This window comes from Rhinoderma darwinii, unplaced genomic scaffold (assembly GCF_050947455.1).
Source record: "Rhinoderma darwinii isolate aRhiDar2 unplaced genomic scaffold, aRhiDar2.hap1 Scaffold_2045, whole genome shotgun sequence".
Taxonomy (NCBI): Eukaryota; Metazoa; Chordata; class Amphibia; order Anura; family Rhinodermatidae; genus Rhinoderma; species Rhinoderma darwinii.
In genome coordinates, this window is record NW_027462396.1 from 29,839 (window position 1) to 56,575 (window position 26,737).

The 26,737-nt window shown below is 46.0% G+C and overlaps 1 protein-coding gene across 1 annotated transcript; it reads right to left on the minus strand.

Moving 5' to 3' along the window:
- Positions 1–597: 597 nt before the first annotated feature.
- LOC142701468 (tumor necrosis factor receptor superfamily member 16-like) lies at positions 598–23,862 on the minus strand. Its single transcript, XM_075848139.1, has 6 exons — positions 23,634–23,862; positions 22,797–23,165; positions 14,699–14,767; positions 3,682–3,859; positions 2,166–2,311; positions 598–1,850 (listed from the first exon to the last, which is right to left on the minus strand). Exons 2-6 carry the CDS (start codon positions 23,095–23,097, stop codon positions 1,549–1,551), a joined length of 996 nt encoding a protein of 331 aa, XP_075704254.1. The 5' UTR covers positions 23,098–23,165; positions 23,634–23,862; the 3' UTR covers positions 598–1,548.
- Between the last annotated feature and the right edge of the window lie 2,875 nt (positions 23,863–26,737).

The following is a 26,737-nucleotide window of genomic DNA, read 5'->3' on the forward strand; positions in this document are numbered from 1 at the left end:
AAGACTGCGGAAGAAGAGATGGAAGAGACTGCGGCGGAAGAGGAGGGAAAGGAAGGGACTGCGGAGGAAGAGGAGGAGTAGGAAAAGACTGTGGAGGAAAAGATGGAAGAGACTGCGGAGGAGATGGAAGAGACTGTGGAGGACACAAGAGGAAGAAACTGCATACAAGCACTGCCCAGGATGAAGAGGAGGGGAAGGAAGAGACTGTGGAGGAAGAGGAATAGGAGAAGGAAAAGACTGCAGAGGCCACAAGAGGAAGAAACTGCACAGGAGGATGAGAGTGCTCACATAAGTTGCCATTTCCTATGGCTGGCCTTTTTAAACGCCACTCTAAATATAAAGAAAGTTGGAGTAAGATGCGCCTTTCGTGCGTCAGAAAATTTATCGCCCACCCACCTCCCGTGAAGCTCCATCCTATGTTTTTGAAAAGCGTCTTCAGAGGTGAAAAAGCAGAAAACTAGCCTAGAGGGCTTCATAAATTTCCTCCAGGGACTAAACATAAGGGGAGAAGAGCAGACGTGAGGTACAGCAACCGGCCACAAATATATACATGTCAGCGTCTAATCAGAAATTAGAAATTGCAGACCCCCCCCCCCCCCCCCGAAATGTTTAATAAAAAAAAATTGTGGAACATTTGAAGTTTTGAAATAAAAATAGCATTTAATATCGGGGCTATCATGTAAAACAGCACGAGGATGACCTCTCAGAGGTGCCCAAAATTGGTAAGAAAACGGCTGAACCAAAAGGGTTTGTTTACAAAAAGTCTGAGCAACTTTTCAATATTAATAACACAAAAAAATAATTATATTCCATTCTCTTCCACGTTGTGTCAAAGTAAAACGAATCATCATCATAGTCGTCCATACGGAGTCATGGCTTTAGTTTCCAGATGATATGAACAGCAGAACAAAAAAATATTCCCATAGCAAAAACAAAATAAAGATAAAAGCAACAATAGAAACCACAACGACCCTGAATGTGGCTTATAATATTAATACAGAACATATGTGGACGGTCGATCCGGACGTCATAGTTTGTGGAGGCAGATTTTTAGATGAAGACCATTCCACCACCTAGAGAGAAGCGGAGAAAGGAGGAGAGACCCCATCGGCAGTTCTCGTCCATACAAATAGAATGATGGGGCCATAACATGAACCAGACCGAATACAAAAAATTCCCTTGAAGAAAGATGAAGTTGTGTTTTATACATTCAGGACCATTGGCTTCTATAGTACGTTGTGGGTTGCCCAAAAAAGTTTCTTAGTGGGATTGACCCTTAAGGAGTCTTGAAGCCAAGTGCCAGCCCATGAGATAGTCCTTCAACTGCCATCTAACCCCACCGTGCGGAGGTACATAGATGAAGGCACATGAAGATGGTGGTGGAAATCCATCGTGAGAAGAAGACATCCAGCTGAGTCGGGCGTCTTCCAGAACATTTCTTATCAATGTAGTAGATGCAGCTGCCAAATCACAGTCTTTGATAAGAACACTTGTTCCTAATGTTTTTGGTGTCAAAATCCAGTGCTCTCTGGACAAGAACGCCGGTCGTTACACCACGGAGCTGGCATCAGTGGTGCTGTTCAGGGTCTCCACTACATCAGCCCGCTCCATGTTAACCAAAGCTGAACACAAAACTTCCAATGTGGAACTTTCCTTGGATGACCAGTCAGTGAGAAGAGTATGAACTGGGTCTTCTCCTCTACCGAAAGTATCTATAGTATCTTCTTCATAACCCAACAAGCTAGCCAGACGTTGCCAGTCTTTGCCACGACTTGTGTCCGTCAAGAGACGCTCTACTTCTTCTTGCTTGTGCGGTGGCAGGTTGATGTAGAGTTTAGGCTCCAATTTTGCTGTTGGAACAAAAAAGGGTCAAAGTTACTTTTTTGCTCGATAAAGAAACCCAACCAAACCTTCTTGGTCCTAAAGACTATTGAGGTGGTCCATGTTAAATATGATGACCACCAGAGCGGAGGGCGCACATATCTAGTCGTTTTCTTGATGAAGAACTTTACTAGTTGACTCTACTCAACAATTGTATGATATTCCTGGTCTATCTATAGATACAATTATGCCAAGAGTTGACAATGAACTAATTCCCTGTGGTCAAGAGGTGTGAAGAGTATGTTGAGCGTCATCTCCTACTGACCATGAAAGGTCCAACATACCTTTGTTGAGTTGGTTCTGTTCCTGTAGGCTGTGCGTGTCCAGGAAGACTCCACTGTCGCAATGAAGCTTCTCGCCCTCACCAGATGCAGCCAGTTCTCCGGCCCTTTGTTTGGCCAGGAGCTTCTTCTGCTTGCAAGTGACCCAGCTAAAACACAACACAACATACTGGTCATTAGGATGCAAGACCGTTAGAACTTAAAGCCTCCAATGGAACCTGGAAGACTAAAGATCAACCAGAACTTCAAGCCAGTAGATATATCAGTCAGTTATCTGCTTGGTCCTTCTATGGCTGACTGATAGGTCTATAGGGTTGACATGCAAAAAGTGTTGGCCAATGAAGCCCGTCAAAAATATGATCCTTCTCATGAACCCATAAACAGCCAATACAAGACAACGAATGACCCAATTAAACCAAACCCACCAAAGACAAATGAGTATTCCTAAACTTAATACCCGTCAGGGGTGTCCACTTTTTACCAAATAATTATCCGAAATGGACTACATTTCCAATATCTATTCTAGGACAGAATATTTTTGTGCGTCTCCCGTAGCAGCAGGATGGAAATAATCCGTAATGTCTTGGATTTATGTGACCAGCGTTCGTAGGGGAAGCCGCAAAGCTTTTGCTTCAGGCAATGAACAAGTAAAAAGGAAACGTAGTTATAGAACAGGAAGAGATGAGGAGTTTAAAAGACACCGATCTAATCCACGGAGGAGGCTCCTAATCCTATTCATACACTCAAAATCGGTCGGAACAGACACCAAGGGGGACAAAAGCCTCATCCTAGGTCTGGAATGTCCTCCCTACCGAGAGGAGAACTATGGGATAACCAGCCCTGGCTCGGAGGAAACCTTCTCACGGATCTCCTAGAGTGAAGCCAATTCAGGATGAAGATGAAAAATGTGTGAAGTTCAGAGACAAGTCATATGGAAGAGGAACCATTCAGGATTTCCATCTACATTGGTCGCTAAACCACAGAATAGCGGCCATATTGTGGTGTGGGTAAAAGGCGCCATATTATTTGGCGTGCACCATTTATTTGGCGCAAGAGATTGATGTAAGTAATAATGCAAGTTAAGATGTGATAAAAGGAAGAGGAAAGGGTCTGACATCACTAGCAAGTTGTGCCGAAATATCCTACAACGTGCACCACTAATTAAATTGGCGCAGTTTCTACCCGTCCGGTCTAGATTAACGACAGAACAAATAATTCTCCCCAGTTGTTTCAAGTTTTAGGACAACACAAATGTCCGGAGCTACCAATGTATACACCATAGTGGAGCGCCTCCACCCCCACATTTTTGGGGCTCAGTGATTGACCCACTGTGTGAAGCCGAAATTAGAGTGGATCGGCATCTTCTTCACCCTGGTCTGACTCGCAGGTAGGACCATGTCACCCCGGTGACGTCACTAGTACGGGTCTGCGTGCCACTTGGCACATCCTTCATAAGGATTTTGAACTTCCTTAAAAGAATAAAGATGATCAGCACGATGACGTCATCAGGCGAACTCACCACTTAAAAGCCACGTATCCAATCAGGCCGATGACCACGGCAGCCAGAACGGAGCAGTAGACGGGAATTATGTTTTTACTATTGTCCGCCGGTAAGGTAAACGGAGGGTAGCCGGACATCGTTGTGTTGTCTTTGCGGCCATTACCATCGGTGCGCTTCAGAATTGATAAATCTTTATCTGTGGGGAAAAATATTGTGTTAAAGGAACCTTATACACAAGAGAAGTGGTACTGTGCAGTGTGTATATACAGATACTGAGAATTACACACAGTGTACAGGACAGGAGAAGTGGTACTGTGCAGTGTCTATATATATACAGAATAATACAGATACTGAGAATTACACCCAGTATACAGGACAGGAGAAGTGGTACTGTGCAGTGTCTATATATATACAGAATAATACAGATACTGAGAATTACACCCAGTATACAGGACAGGAGAAGTGGTACTGTGCAGAGTGTTTATATACAGAATAATACAGATACTGAGAATTACACCCAGTATACAGGACAGGAGAAGTGGTACTGTGCAGTGTGTATATATACAGAATAATACAGATACTGAGAATTACACCCAGTATACAGGACAGGAGAAGTAGTACTGTGCAGAGTGTTTATATACAGAATAATACAGATACTGAGAATTACACCCAGTATACAGGACAGGAGAAGTGGTACTGTGCAGTATATATATATATATATATATATATATATATATATATATACAGAATAATACAGATACTGAGAATTACACCCAGTATACAGGACAGGAGAAGTGGTACTGTGCAGTATATATATATATATATATATATATACAGAATAATACAGATACTGAGAATTACACCCAGTATACAGGACAGGAGAAGTGGTACTGTGCAGTGTGTATATATATACAGAATAATACAGATACTGAGAATTACACCCAGTATACAGGACAGGAGAAGTGGTGCTGTGCAGTGTTCATATATACAGAATAATACAGATACTGAGAATTACACCCAGTATACAGGAGAGGAGAAGTGGGACTGTGCAGTGTATATACACAGAATAATACAGATACTGAGAATTACACCCAGTATACAGGACGGGAGAAGTGGTACTGTGCAGTGTCCATATATACAGAATAATACAGATACAGGGAATTACACCCAGTATACAGGACAGGAGAAGTGGTACTGTGCAGTGTATATATATATATATATATATATATATATATATATATATATATATATATACAGAATAATACAGATACTGAGAATTACACCCAGTATACAGGACAGGAGGAGCGGGTGTGTGCTGTCTGTGTGTTGGAGGAAGCTCTTTCCGGGTGTCGGCTCTTTCCTCTCCAGGGAGAGAGTTTGCTGCTTGGGATGAGAGGAAGTTCTTCCCAGCCAAGTGCTTCTCAGCCTCCTGTTACCCGGTCTAGGCCGGCGGGTAGCGGGAGCGTTCAGCAACCGGCCGAAGTTGTGGGGGTGAGAAGATCTAGTCGGGGTCACAGCGATGTGGCCCCGATCCTGCCCCCGCCTGAAACCAGGACAGAAAGCCAGGAAAGCCGCAAGGTTCCTGGTGTTGCAGCCAGCAGGATCGCCCCTGGAGATGTGCAGCAGAGCATGCATGATGGTGTGGAGGCAGATTGGGGTGAACTACGTGCCACGGAGTCAACAACCACCTTTAGCTCCCGTGTTGCGGAGTGCCTCCGTGGGTATGAGGACGCCGGGAAGGCCATTCGGAAGCTCCAGGAGGAGCTGAAAGCAGCCCGGGTTCGGTCGCACGCCACTTCTGGAGCAAAGAGGTTGGTAGTAATGGCGACTATCAGGGATCTCAAATCTGAGGTGGATGCCCTGAAAGAAAAGCGCAAGTTTATTTTGGAGAATAGTGGACCTTTCAAGGAGAAACTCCTTAATGATGATCGGTTCCGGGCAATGAAGGGTGTCTGTGACCCTGGAAAGCAGACGGATGATGAGGGTGAGGAGGAGGAAATGTATCCGGGTGCGTCTGGTCAGCGGAGTACGTGCAGCGAGCTGCCTGCAGAGCAAGTGGCTTTACCCATGGACTCCAGCTCAGCTGGTGAGGGGGACACCTGTGACCAGGACATCAGCAGCAGCAATTCAGGTGGGAGGCTGATGGCGGAAATACGGCAGCTCCAGTCTCCGGTGAGCCTGCAGCATTTTTCTTTTGGCGCGGACTTGGGTCCAGAGGAGAATGTTAATGCCAAGCGCGCAGCAAAGCGCAAAGCCCGGCGGCGACTAAAATCAAGAAAGGCTGGAAAAATCGTGGAGGAGGTCAGTTTTAAGTTTGTTCCCCACCCAGTGCTACCCAAGCTGGCCGCAGGGTCAGCTCGCTGCACAAGCCCCGTGATCCAGCCTAGCCCGGGCCCTGAAGTGGGTCCGGTGCAGGAAAGCGAGGAGATTAATGATGGCGTGATAATGGAGGCTGATGTCCCTGCTTGTCGTAGTAGCGGTGGCGTTTTTGGTGGCGTTTTTAAGGCGTCAATAGCGCCAGATAATGTTGGTGGCCCAGTGTTGGGTGCAGAACAAAGCTCTGGTGCTCAGGTTTCCTCCTCAGTAATGGGGGGCGGCTCGACACCAGAGCTGGCAGCGAATATTCCAGTGTCCCTGGAACCCGTTGGTGCTACTGAGCGGCGGCAGCATGAAGGGGCTGCTGGGACTGACGGCACGGTTGAATGTCCCCCCAAGCTTGCGGTCATTGGGTCCGGTGGCGCAGTCACTAGTATTCCTTTGGTGGCTGCGTCACATGAATCCCCAGCCCGGGAGCCAGCTTTGCCAGGGGTGAGGGCGAGTCTGGGCATTGCTGGCTCTAAGAAGGAAGGATTGTCTCAAGTAAAGAAATGTCACGCTAATGAGGTGGAGGGGAAACCTGATGACACCGAGGCGATAACATCCGGCCCAGAAACACTTTTTACTGCTGGTCCAGAGGGTGAGGGTATGAATGGTGCCGGTACAAGTGCTGTTAATAATGGTGAGGGTATGAATGGTGCCGGTACAAGTGCTGTTAATAATGGTGAGGGTATGAATGGTGCCGGTACGAGCGATATTGATAATGGTCCCTCTCCTGTGTCTGGGGCCGGGGTGAGTGGTGGGAATGTTACTGCCAGGGGTATGAGGTCTAGTGAGGCCGGTCCATCTGCCCCCCCAGGGGCGACTACTCGCAGTTATGCCAGTGTCACTGCTGGGGCCTCCTCCTCATCTTCAGGCTCTGGGGACGGTATTTTACAGCGGCGCCTCCTGGAGGCCCTTAAAAAGGGTGAGAGAACAATAATGGTAGAGGGCCGAGCGGTTGATCTGTCCTTCTGGATAGACAGGCATGGCCTGACTGCTTTCCGAGAAGAAAGGGAAGGGGAAACTGTGTGGACCCTTCCGACAGCCGGGCCTGGGGGGGCTCGTAGGAATGTTGTTCGTCTTCGCTGGAGAGGCAATGATACGTGCCCACCTAGGGCAAAAATAGTTGAGCTTCTGTTGAAGATGAATTTCAGGGCGATCGACATCTTTGCCCTGATACATCCCTATGGCACCCCAGTATTTGACATCAGCTTTGTTCGGCCGGAGGGCCTGGAGCTCTTTTGGTCAAATTATGAGCTGGTGAAGAATGAGCCCGGCTGGCGAGACTTCGCTGTACAAGCGTTGTCTCGTCAGAGCGAAATCAAGAAGGTGACCGTCCTAACTTGCAATGAGTGTCTTTCTTGTATGGACATTATGACCTGGCTCAGCAGGTACGGGGAGGTAACGGAGGTCCCCAAAAAAAACAGGGATGAATTTGGCATCTGGTCAGGGGCCTGGACCTTTATGGTTAAATTAAAGCGTTCAGGAAGTACTGTCACCCACATCCCTTCCTCAGCCTTTTTAGGAAGGGACCGAATCCTGGCCTTTTACCAGGGGCAGCCGAAGCTCTGCCACAGGTGTGGTGACCCCACGCACTTCAGTGCCCACTGCAGAGTGCAGAAGTGTGCATTGTGCGGGGGGATAGGTCACCTTGCCACATCCTGTGGGGATATTCGGTGTCACCTGTGTGGGGATCTAGGTCACCCATTCAGTCGCTGCCCTCGTTCCTTTGCCAACGCCATGGCGGGCCCAGCAGGAGAAAGCCGAGAGGTTGCTCCTGCCGTGGTTGGCACTGGTGGAGGTGAAGGGGCTGAGGGGCCAGGGAAGAAAGGCAAGTCACCCTCCAAGTTAAGGCGATTGGAGAACCGTCGAAGGAGTAGGGAACTCGGGGAGCCCCAGGCAACTGGGGTAACCCTTGGCCCTGCTCCGGGGGCGAGTGTCATTGCTACTGAGGCCCTGGGGGAACAGGACTTGAATGAAGAGGTCAGGAGGTTGGAGAGGGAGGAGGAAGCCGCTTCTTCATGTTCCTCGCTATATGAAAGTATGGATGAGGACAGTAGACGGTGGCTAGATGAAAAGCGCAAGCAGGGTGCTAAAAAGAAAAAAAAGGGAGATAAGAAATCTTCTCCTCCCCTGGTCCAGGTGCCTAAGGAAAGGCCAACCGACTCACCTCTTGTTGTTCTCTCAAACCGCTTTCAAACCCTCAGGGACATCTCCTCTTCAGATGAGGAGGGTGGGGGTGAGGATGTGGCGAAGGTGACGAGGGGGTCTGTGGGGGGCGTCCAGCTTCTTGCCTCAGGGCATGCGGAACCCCCGGTGAGAAGCGCTGTCCTGGAGCCTGGAGGTGAGGTTGATAGTGGTGCTGGTGAGGAGGTGGAGGAGGGGAAGGATATGGACACATCAGCATCCCTCAAAAGGGCCCTCGGCTCTTCATCAGACAGTGATAAAAACCAGGGGAAGGGCAAGGGGAAGGGGAAAAAGGTCATCTAATTCAATCACCCAGGATGGCGGCACCCACCCCGTTGACGCTGGCATCTATTAATGTCGCCAGCATTAAATCTGACAAGGCTAGATTTGCGGCCTTTGATTTTCTCGGCCGAATTGAGGCCGACATTTTATTTTTGCAAGAGACCAGGCTGACAGACTTGGCAGCCATACATAAAGCGAAAAAGGAGTGGAGGCGTGGACCATCTTATTGGTCTCTTGCGGCCGAGCCGGGTAGCGGGGTGGCGGTTCTTTTCACCGCATCGGTAGAATGCAGACGGGTTATTGAATTAGAAATGGGGAGGTGCCTGATCTTGGATGTCCTCATGAAGGGACAGGAGCTCAGGCTCATTAACATCTACGGTCCCCAAACCAGCTGGGACCGGAAAAGTCTCTTTATGAGGATCAAGCCCTATCTTTTTACGAGTCGGCAGGTGGTCTTTGGAGGGGACTTCAATGCTGCCACGAGGTCCCAAGATAGGGGAGGTTCCAGAGACAGGCTGACTTATGACTGTGTGGCCCTAAATAGGATAGCTAGTGAGGCTCGCCTGGTGGATGTCCACATCCGGCACACCCCAGGCCACGCGGGATTCACCTTTTATCGAGGTAGTTGTAGGTCTAGAATAGATAGGTTTTATTTAAAGGAGGATGCCATCTCTTCGGCAGTGTCCGTCGTTGAGGTGGAGTTCTCCGACCACTGTTTAATTTTATTTTCTCTGAATGTTGCAGAGACCCCCCGGATGGGAAGAGGCTTTTGGAGGCTCAATTCGTCTCTCTTGGAAGAAGCGGAGATAAGACGGTCCTTTGAGGATTTCTTTCAGAGCCAGGTACCATTACTGGATCTTTGTAGCAGTAAGTCGGAGTGGTGGGAGATGTTCAAAAAAAGGGTGGCGAGTTTCTTCCGCCAGCTCTCGAGCCTCAGGAGCCTGGACAGGTACCGCCTGTATCAGGGCCTGAGGAGGAAACTCGAGCATCTTGTCTCGACTGGAGGTGACCGCGAGGACATCTCCAGAGTGAAATCTTTGCTTAAGAGTTGCCAGTATGATAGACACGCATCTTTAGTTTTTGAGAGGGATTTTGGGAAGTACCGCTCGCCCGACCCCTACAAGAACTGCAAGATGTCAGTAAATAGTAAAGTGGTTTCAGGACTGATGGACAGTACAGGATCCCTGAAAAGGTCCAGATCAGGGATCTTGGAGGTCGTCAGATCCTTTTACTCGCACCTCTTGGGAAAGATGGATCTTGATCGGGATGCGATGTCGGCTTTCCTGGCTGAAACTGTCCCCGAACCAGAAGTAGACCCCTCTCTTGGTGCCTTGGCAGAGGCGATCAGGGAAGAGGAAGTGAGACTGGCGATTGAAGGGCTTGCCCTCAAGAAGTCGCCGGGTCCAGATGGCTTAACGTCTGAATTTTACAAGACCTTTAAGGAGATTTTAGTTCCCCTGTTGACTGAGGTGTTGAATGAGTGTCTTTCCTCGGGCACTTTGCCGAAGTCAATGAGGAGGTCGGCCCTGATCATCCTGTCAAAGGGTAAAGACCCATCGCACATTGAGAATTGGCGTCCCATAGCGCTACTCAATGTGGACAGAAAGGTTCTGGCAAAGGTGCTGTTTAATCGGCTGGTGAAATTTGCACCCCGGCTCCTTTCGGGGGCTCAGCATTGCTCTGTTCCAGGCCGCAGCACGTTTAGCGCTGTACTCGGTGTCCGAGAGGCAGTGGAGCAGAGTAGGGCGGGCTGTTGGAAGGGGTACTTGCTGTCCTTGGATCAGGCAAAAGCGTTTGATCGGGTTGATCACGAGTATCTCTGGTCGGTCCTTCTGAGGTATGGTCTGCCGGGTGAGTTTGTTGATTGGCTTAAGATCTTGTATGCAGGGGCAGAGAGTTTTCCGCTTGTGAACGGTTGGATTGGCCGCTCTTTTGAGGTTGGGTCTGGGGTTCGCCAGGGTTGCCCGCTGAGCCCGCTTTTATACGTGTTCGCGATTGACCCCTTCCTTAGGAGGGTAGATCGTGGACCGTTGGTGGGAGTCAGCATGGACTTGGCAGCCTCGGAAGCCACTCTGAGAGTGGTGGCGTATGCGGATGACGTCACCGTCTTTGTGTCCTCGAGAGGGGAGGCAGAGTGGGTGATGTCTGAAGTTGACCGCTACTCGGAGGCATCCGGGTCCATGATCAACCAGGATAAGTGTAAGAGTCTCTGGCTGGGAGGGGGAGATCCTACCTTTGATCTCTCGGACACTCTTCCAGGGCCTCAGGAGTTTGTAAAAATTCTCGGCATCGAATTTGGCCAGGGGGATTACCCCAAACAAAATTGGGACAGCAGGCTAAAGATCGCCGCTCAGAAGGTCGACCAGTGGAAGGGTTGGTCTTTGACCCTCAGAGAAAGGGTCAACTTGATCAAAACTTACCTGCTCCCTTTGTTAATCTATTTGGGCAGTGTCTGCATCTTGCCAGAACCTCTCTGGACTCGGGTCTACAGCTTGTTCTTCCAGATGTTATGGGGGAATAAGCTGAACCTAGTCAAGAGGGAGGTGACATACCGTACGAGGAGACTAGGGGGGTTGTGTATGGTCAACCCTGTTGTATTCCTGGTTAATACCTTTGTAAAGATCAACATGTCAAGCCTCTGGCAAGAGAGGGCTCCTCCGTGGGTAGTCTCCTGCAGGGGGTGGTTTCGGCCTTTCTTCCAGGAATGGGAGACAGGAGGGCAAGTGAAGGACCTTCGCACGCCGCATGGGCATCTTCCGGCTTACGCTACCGTGGTTCTGAAAACAATTCGCCGGTGGGGTCTGGGGATGTGGGAGATCAGGACTCTGTCAAGGAGGCTCCTTGACAACAGGGTTCTGTTGACCCATTTCCAGAAGCCCCTGGCGCTCAGGGACTGCCCAAGTCGGGATCTGGAGGTTGGTTTGAGGGTTTTAAATTCTAGTAGGATCCCTTTAAAGTTTTGGGACTTGGCTTGGCGTTGCTTCCATGGGAAACTGTATGTGAGGGACAACTTGAAACACAGGAACCCTGAGGAAAGGGGTTGTCCCCGGGAGGAGTGTGGCGGCGTGCTGGAAAGCATGGAGCACTTCCTGCTTCATTGTCCCCTCAATACAGGGGTCTACAGCAGGGTGGGTGCCTCCATTGGTTGGCCTGGTCTGACCGGTCTCTCCTATGCGGAATGGGCCTATGGAACATTCAGACACCTGGGTGGTCGAGATCGGGGCACTTTATTTCTAGTCAGCTTAGCGGTCAGGTACGGCACGTGGAACGCACGGTGTTTTGTATCAACCAGACAAAAAACCCTCCCGGAGGAAGAGGTGGTGAGGAACATTCTCGGTGACCTGGGGAAGGTTCGTTCTTTGGAGTTCGAGAGACTGGGCACGAGTAGGGCCTCCATGCTTTGGAGGGGTTTCTCCTTCAGCGTGCCCTAGTCTAGTCGTCTCTATTCCTGGTGGGGGGCTAATGCTGCCACTGTAGCTTTTTGTTTTCTTTATAGTTGATGATGGATATAGGGCTTGCAGGTACCGAACCAGGGCCTTGTGGGTAGGATTTGTTAAGGATGTTTTATGTGTTATGTCAGGTAATGTATGCCATTGTACAGGCTGAGTCTTTACTTACTATATCTTGTAGAGTGTAGTATTTTTGTATAGATGTGAGGGGGTTAGATGTTAGGTGGGGAGGGGGGAAAGGGGGGGAGGGGGGGTACAAATAATAAGAAAAAGCCGGGCCCGATCAAAGAGACATTGAAGGATGGACGATGGTGTCGGTCGGAGCTTAAAGGTACGGACTTTGGACTGGACATTGGTCTTGAATTGGGTATAATGTATATATTATATATATATATGTATGTTCAGTATTGCTTTGTATATATTGTATATATTGGTTACTAATTGGTATTCATATTGCGGATTTGTGGTTAAGAAAAAGGGTGGAGGGAAAAAAAAATTAAAAAAAAAAAAAAAATGTAAAAATGTAAAAAAAAAAAAAAAAAATTCTAAATAATAAAAAAAAAAAAAAAAAAGGGGGGGTTATTTGCCAATTAGGCACATCTTGTGTTTTCTCATGTAGGAATTTCTCATTTTCCTTGGTTAATATAATTTGATGGGCACAGGGACCGGTTAGGGTCAGTTTTTGGTTTTATTGTGGTTTAACAATTTTATTTATTTTTTAGACTGTTACTGATTTTGTTCCTTTTGAGGCGTCTGGATTGATTTGTGACTATGAGTTTTGTGTATTTGTATTTATACTGATGTGAGTGACGTGTGGATGATGAGAGTGATGTGTGGATGATGAGTGATGTGTGGATGATGAGTGATGTGTGGATGATGAGTGATGTGTGGATGATGAGAGTTATAATACAGAAGACTGAGTGCTGGTAGGAATGTGATCTGGACCAGAGAGGAGACGGCCGAGATTGATAATGTGTTTATAACTTGTTCATTTTGTGTTGGTTTTTGACCCGTGTATTGTATGTGCGGATTTATGGCATGTGTATGTTTGTTAACATTTATTAAAAAGATGAGAAGTGGTACTGTGCAGTGTCCATATATACAGAATAATACAGATACTGAGAATTACACCCAGTATACAGGACAGGAGAAGTGGTACTGTGCAGTGTCTATATATATACAGAATAATACAGATACTGAGAATTACACCCAGTATACAGGACAGGAGAAGTGGTGCTGTGCAGTGTCCATATATACAGAATAATACAGATACTGAGAATTACACCCAGTATACAGGACAGGAGAAGTGGTACCGTGCAGTGTCCATATATACAGAATAATACAGATACTGAGAATTACACCCAGTATACAGGACAGGAGAAGTGGTACTGTGCAGTGTATATACACAGAATAATACAGATACTGAGAATTACACCCAGTATACAGGACAGGAGAAGTGGTACTGTGCAGCGTATATATACACAGAATAATACAGATACTGAGAATTACACCCAGTATACAGGACAGGAGAAGTGGTACTGTGCAGTGTATATATATACAGAATAATACAGATACTGAGAATTACACCCAGTATACAGGAGAGGAGAAGTGGTACTGTGCAGTGTATATATATACAGAATAATACAGATACTGAGAATTACACCCAGTATACAGGACAGGAGGAGTGGTACTGTGCAGTGTATATATATACAGGATAATACAGATACTGAGAATTACACCCAGTATACAGGACAGGAGAAGTGGTACTGTGCAGCGTCCATATATACAGAATAATACAGATACTGAGAATTACACCCAGTATACAGGACAGGAGAAGTAGTATTGTGCAGTGTCTATATATACAGAATAATACAGATACTGAGAATTACACCCAGTATACAGGACAGGAGAAGTGGTGCTGTGCAGTGTCCATATATACAGAATAATACAGATACTGAGAATTACACCCAGTATACAGGACAGGAGGAGCAGTACTGTGTAGTAGATATATATATGATCTGGATATATTTCTACACATGGAGCCTGTTCGGCTTGAAGCCGTCCCCTCCACAGCTGTGCCCCCACTATACCCCCTCCACCCAGCTCTGCTGTCAGCACAACACTGCCTGCCGACCAGATGCTGACCCCCTCCCCCTCTTCCTTTGAAGTGTCTGTGTGCAGAGAGTCAGAGGACGGGGTCACAGAGAAAAGTAAAATTTTCTCATCTCAAAGATATATGTATAAATTCCAAGTGGATGAGGGTTGGAATATGCAGGCTGCCTCCATCATTCAGCTTTCCTTGAGTCCTGAATGGTAAATCTAACTCCTTAAACAGCGATCCATCAATGCACAGCTTTCAGTAATGTTGGACAGGATGGTGACAACTTCCCTGTGCAGTGTTGGCACCTGAATGAGATGTCACCCAGCTTTCCCAGAGAAAGATATAACCAAGATGTGGACTTATGCTTACTGGGGGATCTCCTGACTTTAGTGACACAGAGTGGCTGGTAATCAAAAATACACACAGGGAAGATCCGGCGGACATCCCATACCAGCGATATCGACAAACAGCGACAGTGACAAAGGCCGAGGTTCGGCCGAAACGTCTTACCAAGTCGCTTACTACCTCAACTTTACCAGCTTTGTTGCAATAAAACTTAAATTTGCTTGCATCTGGATCTCGTGTACCTCTGTGTGTGCTGGGGTTATATATTTCCAACAGAGTGGCTGGTAGGTGGAAAATATAACATTGTACTTACTGCCGTCCACCGGAGACGTCTCCATCGTACCATTATCATCCTTCCGCTTCAGAATCGGCACATCTTTACCTAGTTATTAAAAAGCTAAAATATTACAATGCAGCCTTACACTAAGACAAGTCAAACATGGAGTCACTGTGTACATACATTACATATCCTGTATTATACTCCAGAGCTGCACTCACTATTCTGCTGGTGGAGTCACTGTGTACATACATTACTTATCCTGTACTGATCCTGAGTTATATCCTGTATTATACTCCAGAGCTGCACTCACTATTCTGCTGGTGGAGTCACTGTGTACATACATTACATTACTTATCCTGTACTGATCCTGAGTTACATCATGTATTATACTCCAGAGCTGCACTCACTATTCTGCTGGTGGAGTCACTGTGTACATACATTACATTACTTATCCTGTACTGATCCTGAGTTATATCCTGTATTATACTGCAGAGCTGCACTCACTATTCTGCTGGTGGAGTCACTGTGTACATACATTACATTACTTATCCTGTACTGATCCTGAGTTACATCCTATATTATACTCCAGAGCTGCACTCACTATTCTGCTGGTGGAGTCACTGTGTACATACATTACATTACTTATCCTGCACTGATCCTGAGTTATATCCTATATTATACCCCAGAGCTGCACTCACTATTCTGCTGGTGGAGTCACTGTGTACATACATTACATTACTTATCCTGTACTGATCCTGAGTTACATCCTGTATTATACTCCAGAGCTGCACTCACTATTCTGCTGGTGGAGTCACTGTGTACATACATTACATTACATTACTTATCCTGTACAGCTCCTGAGTTATATTCTGTATTATACTCCAGAGCTGCACTCACTATTCTGCTGGTGGAGTCACTGTGTACATACATTACATTACTTATCCTGTACTGATCCTGAGTTATATCCTGTATTATACTGCAGAGCTGCACTCACTATTCTGCTGGTTGAGTTACAGGAATAATCCCACTTCATCGCACTAAATGTATATAAATGCAGACACCTCTCCAGTATTGCCCCCTACAATACCCCACCCCCCAGCTCTGCTGTTAGCACTACACTGTATTCCGACCAGATGCAACAATTCTTCAACCCTCAAGCCTTTGAAGTGTCTTTGTGAAGAGGGTCAGAGGACAGGGTCACAGAAAATACTCACATCCCAAAAACACAAATACAACCTCTGAGAAGGTAACAAGGAGGTGATAGTGGAAGAGTCGGAGATCAATGTCAGCACAAACAGATGAGTAGCAAGATAGATACAAAAAGAAACATTCCCATAACCCAAATCCTAAGGCCTCATTCACACGGCAGGGTTTCCCGGCCGGGTGCCGGCCGTTCATAAATCGGCCGGCACCCGGCTGCATTAGGAATGATAGACCCCTAATGGGGCTATTCACACGACCGATTTTTTGACGGCCGGGAAATCCGGCCGTCAAAAAATAGGACATGCTCTATCTTTGCCCGGGCACCCGGCCGCCCGGCTCCCATAGAAGTCTATGGGGCCGGGTATTACACGGCCATCACCGGAATGTGTTCCGAGTGATGGCCGTTTTTCCCGGCGCTTGCGCTCTATCTCCTCCTCCTCACAGCGCAGACTGCATGTGAGGAGGAGGAGTTGATGCCATTCTGACGAATGGCATCGCTGTACACTGTGTTGCAGGGCCGGGGTGTACAGCAGGTGGAGGGAGCGCTGCGCTGGCTCCCTTCCCCTGCTTGTTAAAAGCACCCTGGCTCGGCGACACCTTCGATGGCGCCGCTAGTAGCAGCAGCTGCTGCGGCTGCTACTACTGCAGCGACGCCACTATAGCAGAGCGGGGAGGTATCTCCCCGCTCTGCTATGTGCTAGCCGCACTTAAGTTAAAGGAGCGGAATCCCCGTGTGTTCGGGGATTCCGCTCCTGGACAGAGCGCTTGATGTCTCTGTCCATATCTGGGCAGTGACATCAGGGGAAACTCCTGAAGCGGAATCCCCGAACACATGGGGATTCCCGTTCAGGAGCTGCCGCTGATGTCACTGTCCGGATCTGCCCGGCCCGGCACGGATGCATAACTTTATGCAAACCGGCCGGGCAGAATGGCCGATTTTACCGGCCGGCACTCGGGCTCGGACCCGACCCGGTCGTGTGAATCCCGCCTTAGAGTTATCTTATTCAATGAAAAAGTATCCAGACAGAGATCAACTCAGTATTGTACTTGAAAAATATTGTAGAACACTGCCCCCTACGTACAAGAATATAACTACTATAATACTGCCCCCTATATACAAGAATATAACTACTATAATACTGCCTCCTATATACAAGAATATAACTACTATAATACTGCCCCTATATACAAGAATATAACTACTATAATACTGCTCCTATATACAAGAATATAACTACTATAATACTGCTCCTATATACAAGAATATAACTACTATAATACTGCCCCTATATACAAGAATATAACTACTATAATACTGCCCCCTATATACAAGAATATAACTACTATAATACTGCCCCCTATATACAAGAATATAACTACTATAATACTGCCCCCTATATACAAGAATATAACTACTATAATACTGCTCCTATATACAAGAATATAACTACTATAATACTGCTCCTTATATACAAGAATATAACTACTATAATACTGCCCCTATATAAAAGAATATAACTACTTTAATACTGCCCCTATATACAAGAATATAACTACTATAATACTGCTCCTATATACAAGAATATAACTACTATAATACTGCCCCTGTATACAAGAATATAACTACTATAATACTGCTCCTATATACACAAGAATATAACTACTATAATATTTCCCTATATGCAAGAATATAACTACTATAATACTGCCCCCTATATAGAAGAATATAACTACTATAATACTGCCCCCTATATACAAGAATATAACTACTATAAAACTGCCCCCTATATAGAAAGAATATAACTACTATAACACTGCTCCTATATACAAGAATATATCTACTATAATACTGCTCCTATATACAAGAATATAATTACTATAACACTGCCCCCTATACAAGAATATAACTACTATAATACTGCCCCCTATACAAGAATATAACTACTATAACACTGCCTCCTATATACAAGAATATAACTAGTATAATACTGCTCCTATATACAAGAATATAACTACTATAATACTGCCCCTATATACAAGAATATAACTACTATAATACTGCTCCTATATACAAGAATATAACTACTATAATACTGCCCCCTATATACAAGAACATAACTACTATAATACTGCTCCTATATACAAGAATATAACTACTATAATACTGCCCCCTATATACAAAAGAATATAACTACTATAATACTGCTCCTATATACAAGAATATAACTACTATAATACTGCCCCCGATATACAAGAATATAACTACTATAATACTGCCTCCTATATACAAGAATATAACTACTATAATACTGCTCCCTATATACAAGAATATAACTACTATAATACTGCCCCTATATACAAGAATATAACTACTATAATACTGCCCCCTATATACAAGAATATAACTACTATAAGGGCGGGTTCACACATAGCGGAATTTCACTTAAATTCCGCTGCGGACACTCCGCAGCGTTAATCCGCAGCGGAGCCGTTTCTCCATTGACTTTCACTTTAATTTAGCAGTGTTCGTTTACACGATGCGTACAATTCCGCTGCGGAGCATAGGCTGCGGAGCGGAATTTGGTGTCCGCAGCATGCTCTGTCTGTTGCGGAGCAGTGGCGGACTGGTTGCGGACTCATGGCGGAATTTCTCCATTGACTTCAATGGAGAGTCAAAATTCCGCAATGAAGTCCGCAGATCTTATGTGTGCTGCGGAGCGTATTGTTTTTACTACCATGACATTTCTTCATTCTGGCTGGACCTATGTATTTCTAGGTCTACAGCCAGACTGAGGAAGTCAATGGGGCTCCCGTAATGACGGGAGCGTTGCTAGGAGACGTCTGTAAATAGTCACTGTCCAGGGTGCTGAAAGAGTTACGCGATCGGCAGTAACTGTTTCTGCACCCGGGACAGTGACTACCGATCTCAATATACAAGTATCTGTAAAAAAAAATATAAGTTCATACTTACCGAGAACTCCCTGCGTCTGTCTCCAGTCCGGCCTCCCAGGATGACGTTTCAGTGTAAGTGACGGCTGCAGCCAATCACAGGCCAAGCACAGGCTGCAGCGGTCACATGGACTGGAGCGTCATCCAGGGAGGTCGGGCCGGATGCCGAAAGAGGGACGCGTCACCAAGACAACGGGCGGTAAGTATGAATTTCTTTGACTTTCACTAGGGAAAGTGCTGTCCCTTCTCTCTATCCTGCACTGAATAGGGAGAAGAGAAGCACTTTTCCTGCAGTCCGCAGCGGCCAGTCCGCATCAATTTTCTGCACATTTTGTGCAGATCCGCTGCAGAATCTGCAACGCAGATTCTGTGCGGCATTGATGCGGACAGTTGCGGAGGAATTCCGCCATGTGTGGTCATGCCCTAATACTGCCCCTATTTACAAGAATATAACTACTATAATACTGCCCCTATATACAAGAATAAAACTACTATAATACTGCCTCCTATATACAAGAATATAACTACTATAATACTTCCCCTATATACAGGAATATAACTACTATAATACTGCTCCTATATACAAGAATATAACTACTATAATGCTGCCCCTATATACAAGAATATAACTACTATAATACTGCCCCCTATATACAAGAATATAACTACTATAATACTGCTCCTGTATACAAGAATATAACTACTATAATGCTGCCCCTATGTACAAGAATATAACTAATATAATACTGCTCCTATATACAAGAATATAACTACTATAATACTGCCCCTATATACAAGAATATAACTACTATAATAATGCTCCTATATACAAGAATATAACTACTATAACACTGCCTCCTATATACAAGAATATAACTAGTATAATACTGCTCCTATATACAAGAATATAACTACTATAATACTGCCCCTATATACAAGAATATAACTACTATAATACTGCTCCTATATACAAGAATATAACTACTATAATACTGCCCCCTATATACAAGAACATAACTACTATAATACTGCTCCTATATACAAGAATATAACTACTATAATACTGCCCCCTATATACAAAAGAATATAACTACTATAATACTGCACCTGTATACAAGAATATAACTAATATAATACTGCCCCTATATACAAGAATATAACTACTATAATACTGCCCCTATATACAAGAATATAATTACTATAATACTGCCCCTATATACAAGAATATAACTACTATAATACTGCTCCTATATACAAGAATATAACTACTATAATACTGCCTCCTATATACAAGAATATAACTATTATAATACTGCTCCTATATACAAGAATATAACTACTATAATACTGCCCCCTATATACAAAAGAATATAACTACTATAATACTGCTCCTATATACAAGAATATAACTACTATAATACTGCCCCCTATATACAAAAGAATATAACTACTATAATACTGCTCCTATATAAAAGAATATAACTACTATAATACTGCCTCCTATATACAAGAATATAACTATTATAATACTGCCCCCTATATACAAGAATATAACTACTATAATACTGCTCCTATATACAAGAATATAACTACTATAATACTGCCCCCGATATACAAGAATATAACTACTATAATACTGCACCTTATATACAAGAATATAACTACTATAATACTGCTCCTATATACAAGAATATAACTACTATAATACTGCCCCCTCTATATAAGAATATAACTACTATAATACTGCCCCCTATATACAAGAATATAACTACTATAATACTGCCTCTATATACAAGAATATAACTACTATAATACTGCCCCCTATATACAAGAATATAACTACTATAATACTGCTCCTATATACAAGAATATAACTACTATAATACTGCTCCTATATACAAGAATATAACTACTATAATACTGCTCCCTATATACAAGAATATAACTACTATAATACTGCTCCCTATATACAAGAATATAACTACTATAATACTGCTCCTATATACAAGAATATAACTACTATAATACTGCTCCTATATACAAGAATATAACTACTATAATACTGCTCCTATATACAAGAATATAACTACTATAATACTGCTCCTATATACAAGAATATAACTACTATAATACTGCTCCTATATACAAGAATATAAGTACTATAATACTGCCCCCTATATACAAGAATATAACTACTATAATACTGCTCCTATATACAAGAATATAACTACTATAATACTGCTCCTATATACAAGAATATAACTACTATAATACTGCTCCCTATATACAAGAATATAACTACTATAATACTGCTCCCTATATACAAGAATATAACTACTATAATACTGCTCCTATATACAAGAATATAACTACTATAATACTGCTCCTATATACAAGAATATAACTACTATAATACTGCTCCTATATACAAGAATATAACTACTATAATACTGCCCCCTGTGGACACTACACTTCTTTGCGTCATACGATGGTTGGGTTATATTGACACTCGGACACTTTGGTTTGGGGCAGAATGTTGTGATTTCCCTTTGATGAGATGTAATGAATGGACTCCGTGAAGGCAATAAAAGGAAGGGATTAGGAATCCAGATAAATGGAGACCGGGGCCCGTCAGCTCTCAGAGCCGGTACTCATGGGGCGGCGTCTGGAAAATCTCCATTATGATCCTTTTTAGCCGGAGCTCTGGTTCTGCCAAGAAAACCGCAGTTCAAAGCACTTGAATAATATGATAGCGGGTCCCGGGCCCCGGGGAGCCGTCCTGCTGCTCTATTGAGGGAGATGCCAGCGGCCCCGTCTCATGCCCAGGCAGAGGCCGGCTCTTGTTCTGACAGCTGGCGTTATGGAGGTATCTATCCCAGACAATGAAGACTTCTCCATGCCACCTGGCCAGTGTCACCAGCCTAGAGATAATACACTCGTCTATCGGGGGCAGCGCCAGCGCGGCCACGAGGATTTACCGCCACAATAAGGGGATTAAGGACGACCTGAGGAGCTTGTGTCCCAGCGCACAACAAAGTCCCTGTGTTTCAGAGGAGGAGACGCGTCAATGAGCCGCACGCCGTCCACGCCGTTTCCACCTCCAGAAAACTCTTCTACATTGGACGTCTGATCTGACCCGCAGCTCGTGGCCGGCGGGATATTTGAAGGATAAAATGTCGCGCACGATATAGAAATTTGGTGTAAACTAGCAACACATTAGGCCACACCCACATAGTAAAAACCGCCAACCCTGAAGAGAGCGGCCAAAAAATAAATAAAAATGGCGCCATTTTCTCCGTCATGGTGTATACAGAGGTGGCACTAGCCGGATATTCTGCAATTCACACGCAGTCACATGATCGTTCCTGGATTCTTATTAGGTGTTGCATTTCAAAGCCTCACCAGATCTCTGTTTGCTGTCAGTGAATGGGAGTATACAATGGGGCAGATTTACTACGGTGTCTAGAAATCCGTGCCAAATTTTGGTGCATTGTTTCAGAGTAATGTAAGAACAGATTTTTGTGCCTAAAGAAACGGTCCAGATGAGGGGTGTGGGGAAGTGGGCGTGGCTTCAAGTGCGCCAAACGAAAACTAAGCCAACCAAGAGATAGTATACAGAAGAGAACGATGTCTAGCGAGATGCGCCAAATTTATCATAAAGTGCGCGCCACTGGGATTCATTTGGCGCATCTGCTGCCTGGACTCGTTTTATCCGGTATGAATCTTCGTAAATCTGCCCCAATGTTTATATCCAGAGGCTGAAAACTCATCTGACCAAACACTTCTCACAGCTGAAGGTTTGGTACATTTGTTTCCAGTCTTTACAATACATCAACTCTCCCCAGTCCAGTTTGTTACAATGTTTCAGTGCAGGTAAAATGGAGTCCAGGTTGTTTAGACTGGATACAATGTAACAAACCCTCGCTTTACGTACAACGCTTGTGTTCTACGGTGGGACGGCGAGATATCGGACACTTACTCATGCACAGGATGTCGTGGTGCGGCGTGCAGTCTCCGATTTGGACCTCGGTCTCCAGGCACTGGGTTCGGCAGGGCAGGCAGGGGGACACGCTGCTCTTCACCTCCGAGTAGAAGCCCTTGGGGCAGAGCTGGCACTCGCTGTTCTCAGTGCGGCTGCAGGGCGTCTTGGCACCATGGCCCTTGGTACACACCTGGCAGGGGAGGCAGGCACCACCGTCTGTGGAGTGGAGGTAGTAGCCATCAGGACAGTGGCAGGTGGTGTCTTGTTCCGTGGTACAGGTGGATTCCGCTGACTGCATGGCACCCTGGCAGCTGGAGCACGGCTGGCACCTGGCAGTGGCACTGGACACATCCGAGAAGGTAGAATCTGCAGACAAGAACATTAGAATATTACAGACTCATTATACTTTCCCACACTCAGAAAGGTCGGTGTTCTACATAACCTGGAAGATTTACCATTCAGGACTCCCAGAAAGCTGGGTGACAATGCCCGTATGAGCGGTTGTGTCAGATATTTTAGAGGTTTCTTTAAAGAGGGGAAAAAAAAAAACCCTGGATGTAATTACAGCTCCCAAAAGGGTTGTCACTTCTTTCTTGTGCTCCTGAACTGCAAATCTTCTTAGTTATGAAGCAATACATTCCTGTATACTGTCAGAGCTAGGTGGATGCATCACTGAGGAGCGGGAGAAAGATGAGTGCCCACCCCGTGTGAGCTGGTGTAGTGCCCGCGGACTGTCACCCAGCTTTCCTGGAAACTGACAGACACCACAAATGCTAGAGGAGTGGTCACCCAGCTTTCCAGCAAGACAGGGGGCGCTCTATGACCGTCACTTACTCGCTCTGCACGGCGCGCACACTGTATCCGATTCACCACAGGGGACGGACACCCCAAAACCCGGGTGGCACAGGGTACAGCAGGCTCCGGCCTTGGTGACGGGACCACCCGGACACACGTCCTCCGCAGCCACCTGCACACAACAGAGACATCAGGTTAGGAAGAGACAGAAGCCTCTGAACCAGCAGAGCTGACAATCTACACCAGAAGAAGAGTCATTTAAAGTGAACCCGCCTACACTAATGACAGCTGCCCGGAGAGCGCTAATAAATTATTCACTTGCCCTTTAACGCTGCATTGATCATATAATACAAACACAAACTGCACTCAGCTCAGCTACATCTGTTTGGTAAATATGTGACCCCCCCCCCCACCCCCAGATAAAACTGAACAGCAATTAATATATTAAATGGTCCCCAGCAATGATTTGGGGGTTACTGAGAAGACGATCATGAGGGACCCAATGCTGGGAGTCACCTGCAGTACCAGTCATGGCCACCGGAGGCGCCAATACAAACATTCTGCACTTTGTGCTCCACGTTGGTCAGGATCGGTATATACAGGAATGTTCCCGTATATATTCTGCATCAGAGACGGCGAGGACTAGTTGTAATCTGCATCCAGCGCTGAATAGGTTAAACTCCCCCACCCCCTTCCTCCTGACACTCTCACCTTGTAGAATGAATATGTAAAGTTCTTGTACCTGTGAGGCAACAGTCTCCCCTCCCCCACAGATACTTCCCTGGGGGGATATAACACCTTCTCCTCATATAAACAGTGCGGCTACTTTCAAGTTCCAACCACAACCCCCCCCCAGACCCCAGACCCAAGACCCCCTGCAGCCGACATGACATCAATGCCCCAGACAAGATAAAAGAGCGGTCACATCCTGACAACATCCTGCCCCAATCTACACATCAAAGCACGTCCTGTAATAATGGTGTATCTAAGCCTCCCCGTGTGATGCGGTCTGAGAACTACACCCCCCATCATGTAATGTTACTGAATCTCGTTACAGAATATTCTCCAGGAATAGGGACCGGTCTATCATGTGTGATACGGTCTGCTGAGCAGTGTATCTAATCCTATCATGCGTGATACTGTCGCTGAGCCGGTGTATCTAATCCTATCATGTGTGATACGGTCTGCTGAGCAGTGTATCTAATCCTATCATGTGTGATACTGTCGCTGAGCCGGTGTATCTAATCCTATCATGTGTGATACGGTCTGCTGAGCAGTGTATCTAATCCTATCATGTGTGATACTGTCTGCTGAGCAGTGTATCTAATCCTATCATGTGTGATACTGTCTGCTGAGCAGTGTATCTAATCCTATCATGTGTGATACTGTCTGCTGAGCTGTGTATCTAATCCTATCATGTGTGATACTGTCGGCTGAGCTGTGTATCTAATCCTGTCATGTGTGATCCTGCATGCTGTGTATCCTCTCTGCTGAGCTGTGTATCTAAGCCTCTGGTGTGTGTGATACTCCCCCTATATCCTGGGTCCTCGGTGTAGTTTAGGATTTGCCGCCAGTACAGACGCTCCGTATTCACTCCATACATTAGACTGTAAGCTTTTGGGGACAGACCCCTCTTCATGGGCCGCTTCCTGTTTGTGTAGGGGGATTGCTATAGGGTGAGGTGGTCACACTGGGTCCTGTGTGTCTGTCCAGGGATGTGGGCTCTGTTGTGCCCCCTGGCAGCTAGCGTGGCTGCTCTCTGGCCTGGGGTGGCTCGCTGCCAGTCTGTGGGTTACATGCAGTTTATTTAATTGGGACCAGAGCTGAACAAACACAGGGAGCGCCGGCAGCGGAGGACACACAGGACCGGCCTTGTTCTGGAGACGCTCAGTACAGCCGACAATGGCGCTGACGCTGCTCATAGAACATGCCGGAGGGAAACTTAAAGGACAACTCCACCCACCGCTGAACCCAACAGGAATCCCCCCAGAGTCACACGGCGAAGACATTTTATAAAATACTAATAATAAATCCCTGTATTTTATCCTGAACGTCCTTCCCATCATGCATCAGGAGGAGCACAGATTTCATATCCTCTGATTTCTGGGAGGAGCTTTCTCCTGAGCTCCATGTCGCCCCCTGCTGGATAATGTCATGTACTACGTCCCAGATAGAGGAGCTCCCCACTGTATGTGAATTACTACATGAACCCTCATCATACCCCCGATTAGGGCACATTCATCTAATAAGAAGTGTGGGGGCTAAAAACTCAAGACCCCTGGCAATGGGGGGGGGGGGGCTGCAGAATGGACCCAATGATACCACTGTCCTACTTCTACACTGCTGCCCCCGCTAGATCATATTAGGGGCTCCCAGCAAGAAGACCCCCCCCCCACAATCGTCTGCTGGCAGGGGAGACCTGTCATATGACAAAGGGGGCGTCCAAACTAGACAGAACCCGCGGCCGCCATTATCTCCGATCGTCTAGCGGTCCGGTGATTTTTAAGCCCAGGTAAATATTATCTGACGATATTGCGCTGTGATCGCCCGCCGTCGCACAGAGCAATAACCGCCGCGTGTAATAGCGCCATGGAGCCGCTCGTCTTCCAGGATGTCATGTCATGAAGGGTTAATGGACACAAGTAAATCCCCCCCCCCCCCCACGGGATCTTGTTCTAATTAAGCTGCGTTTTCCCCTCTTCCCCTTCTTTTCGTGCAATGATCGGATTACACACAACCAGCTCCATATTTGGTGAGGACACCGCGGTCTGTCTCCGAGCGAGGACGCACTTTGGCGCTGAACATCTGGAGACATCAGAGGACGCCCCACAGGCAGAGAGGAACCGGGGGTGGGGGATCGTCTATATGTGTCATTATACAATGTATCACCTAATTGCACTCCGGGGGGGGGGGGGGGGGTGACCCTATAACCAAACGTCACCCGGATCCATTGGTCTCTGATCACTTTTCGGATGCTGGTCTTAAAGGGGCAGACACCACAATATCTGCAGAAATGGGAACAATGTGAGGGCGTCGGTCAGAAGTCAGACCTAGAAAGATTTGCCATTCAAGGTATTGGGAAAGCTGAGTGACCGGTAATGAGGCCGTTATTGGTGGTCACCTAGCTTTTCCAGAAACGGGCG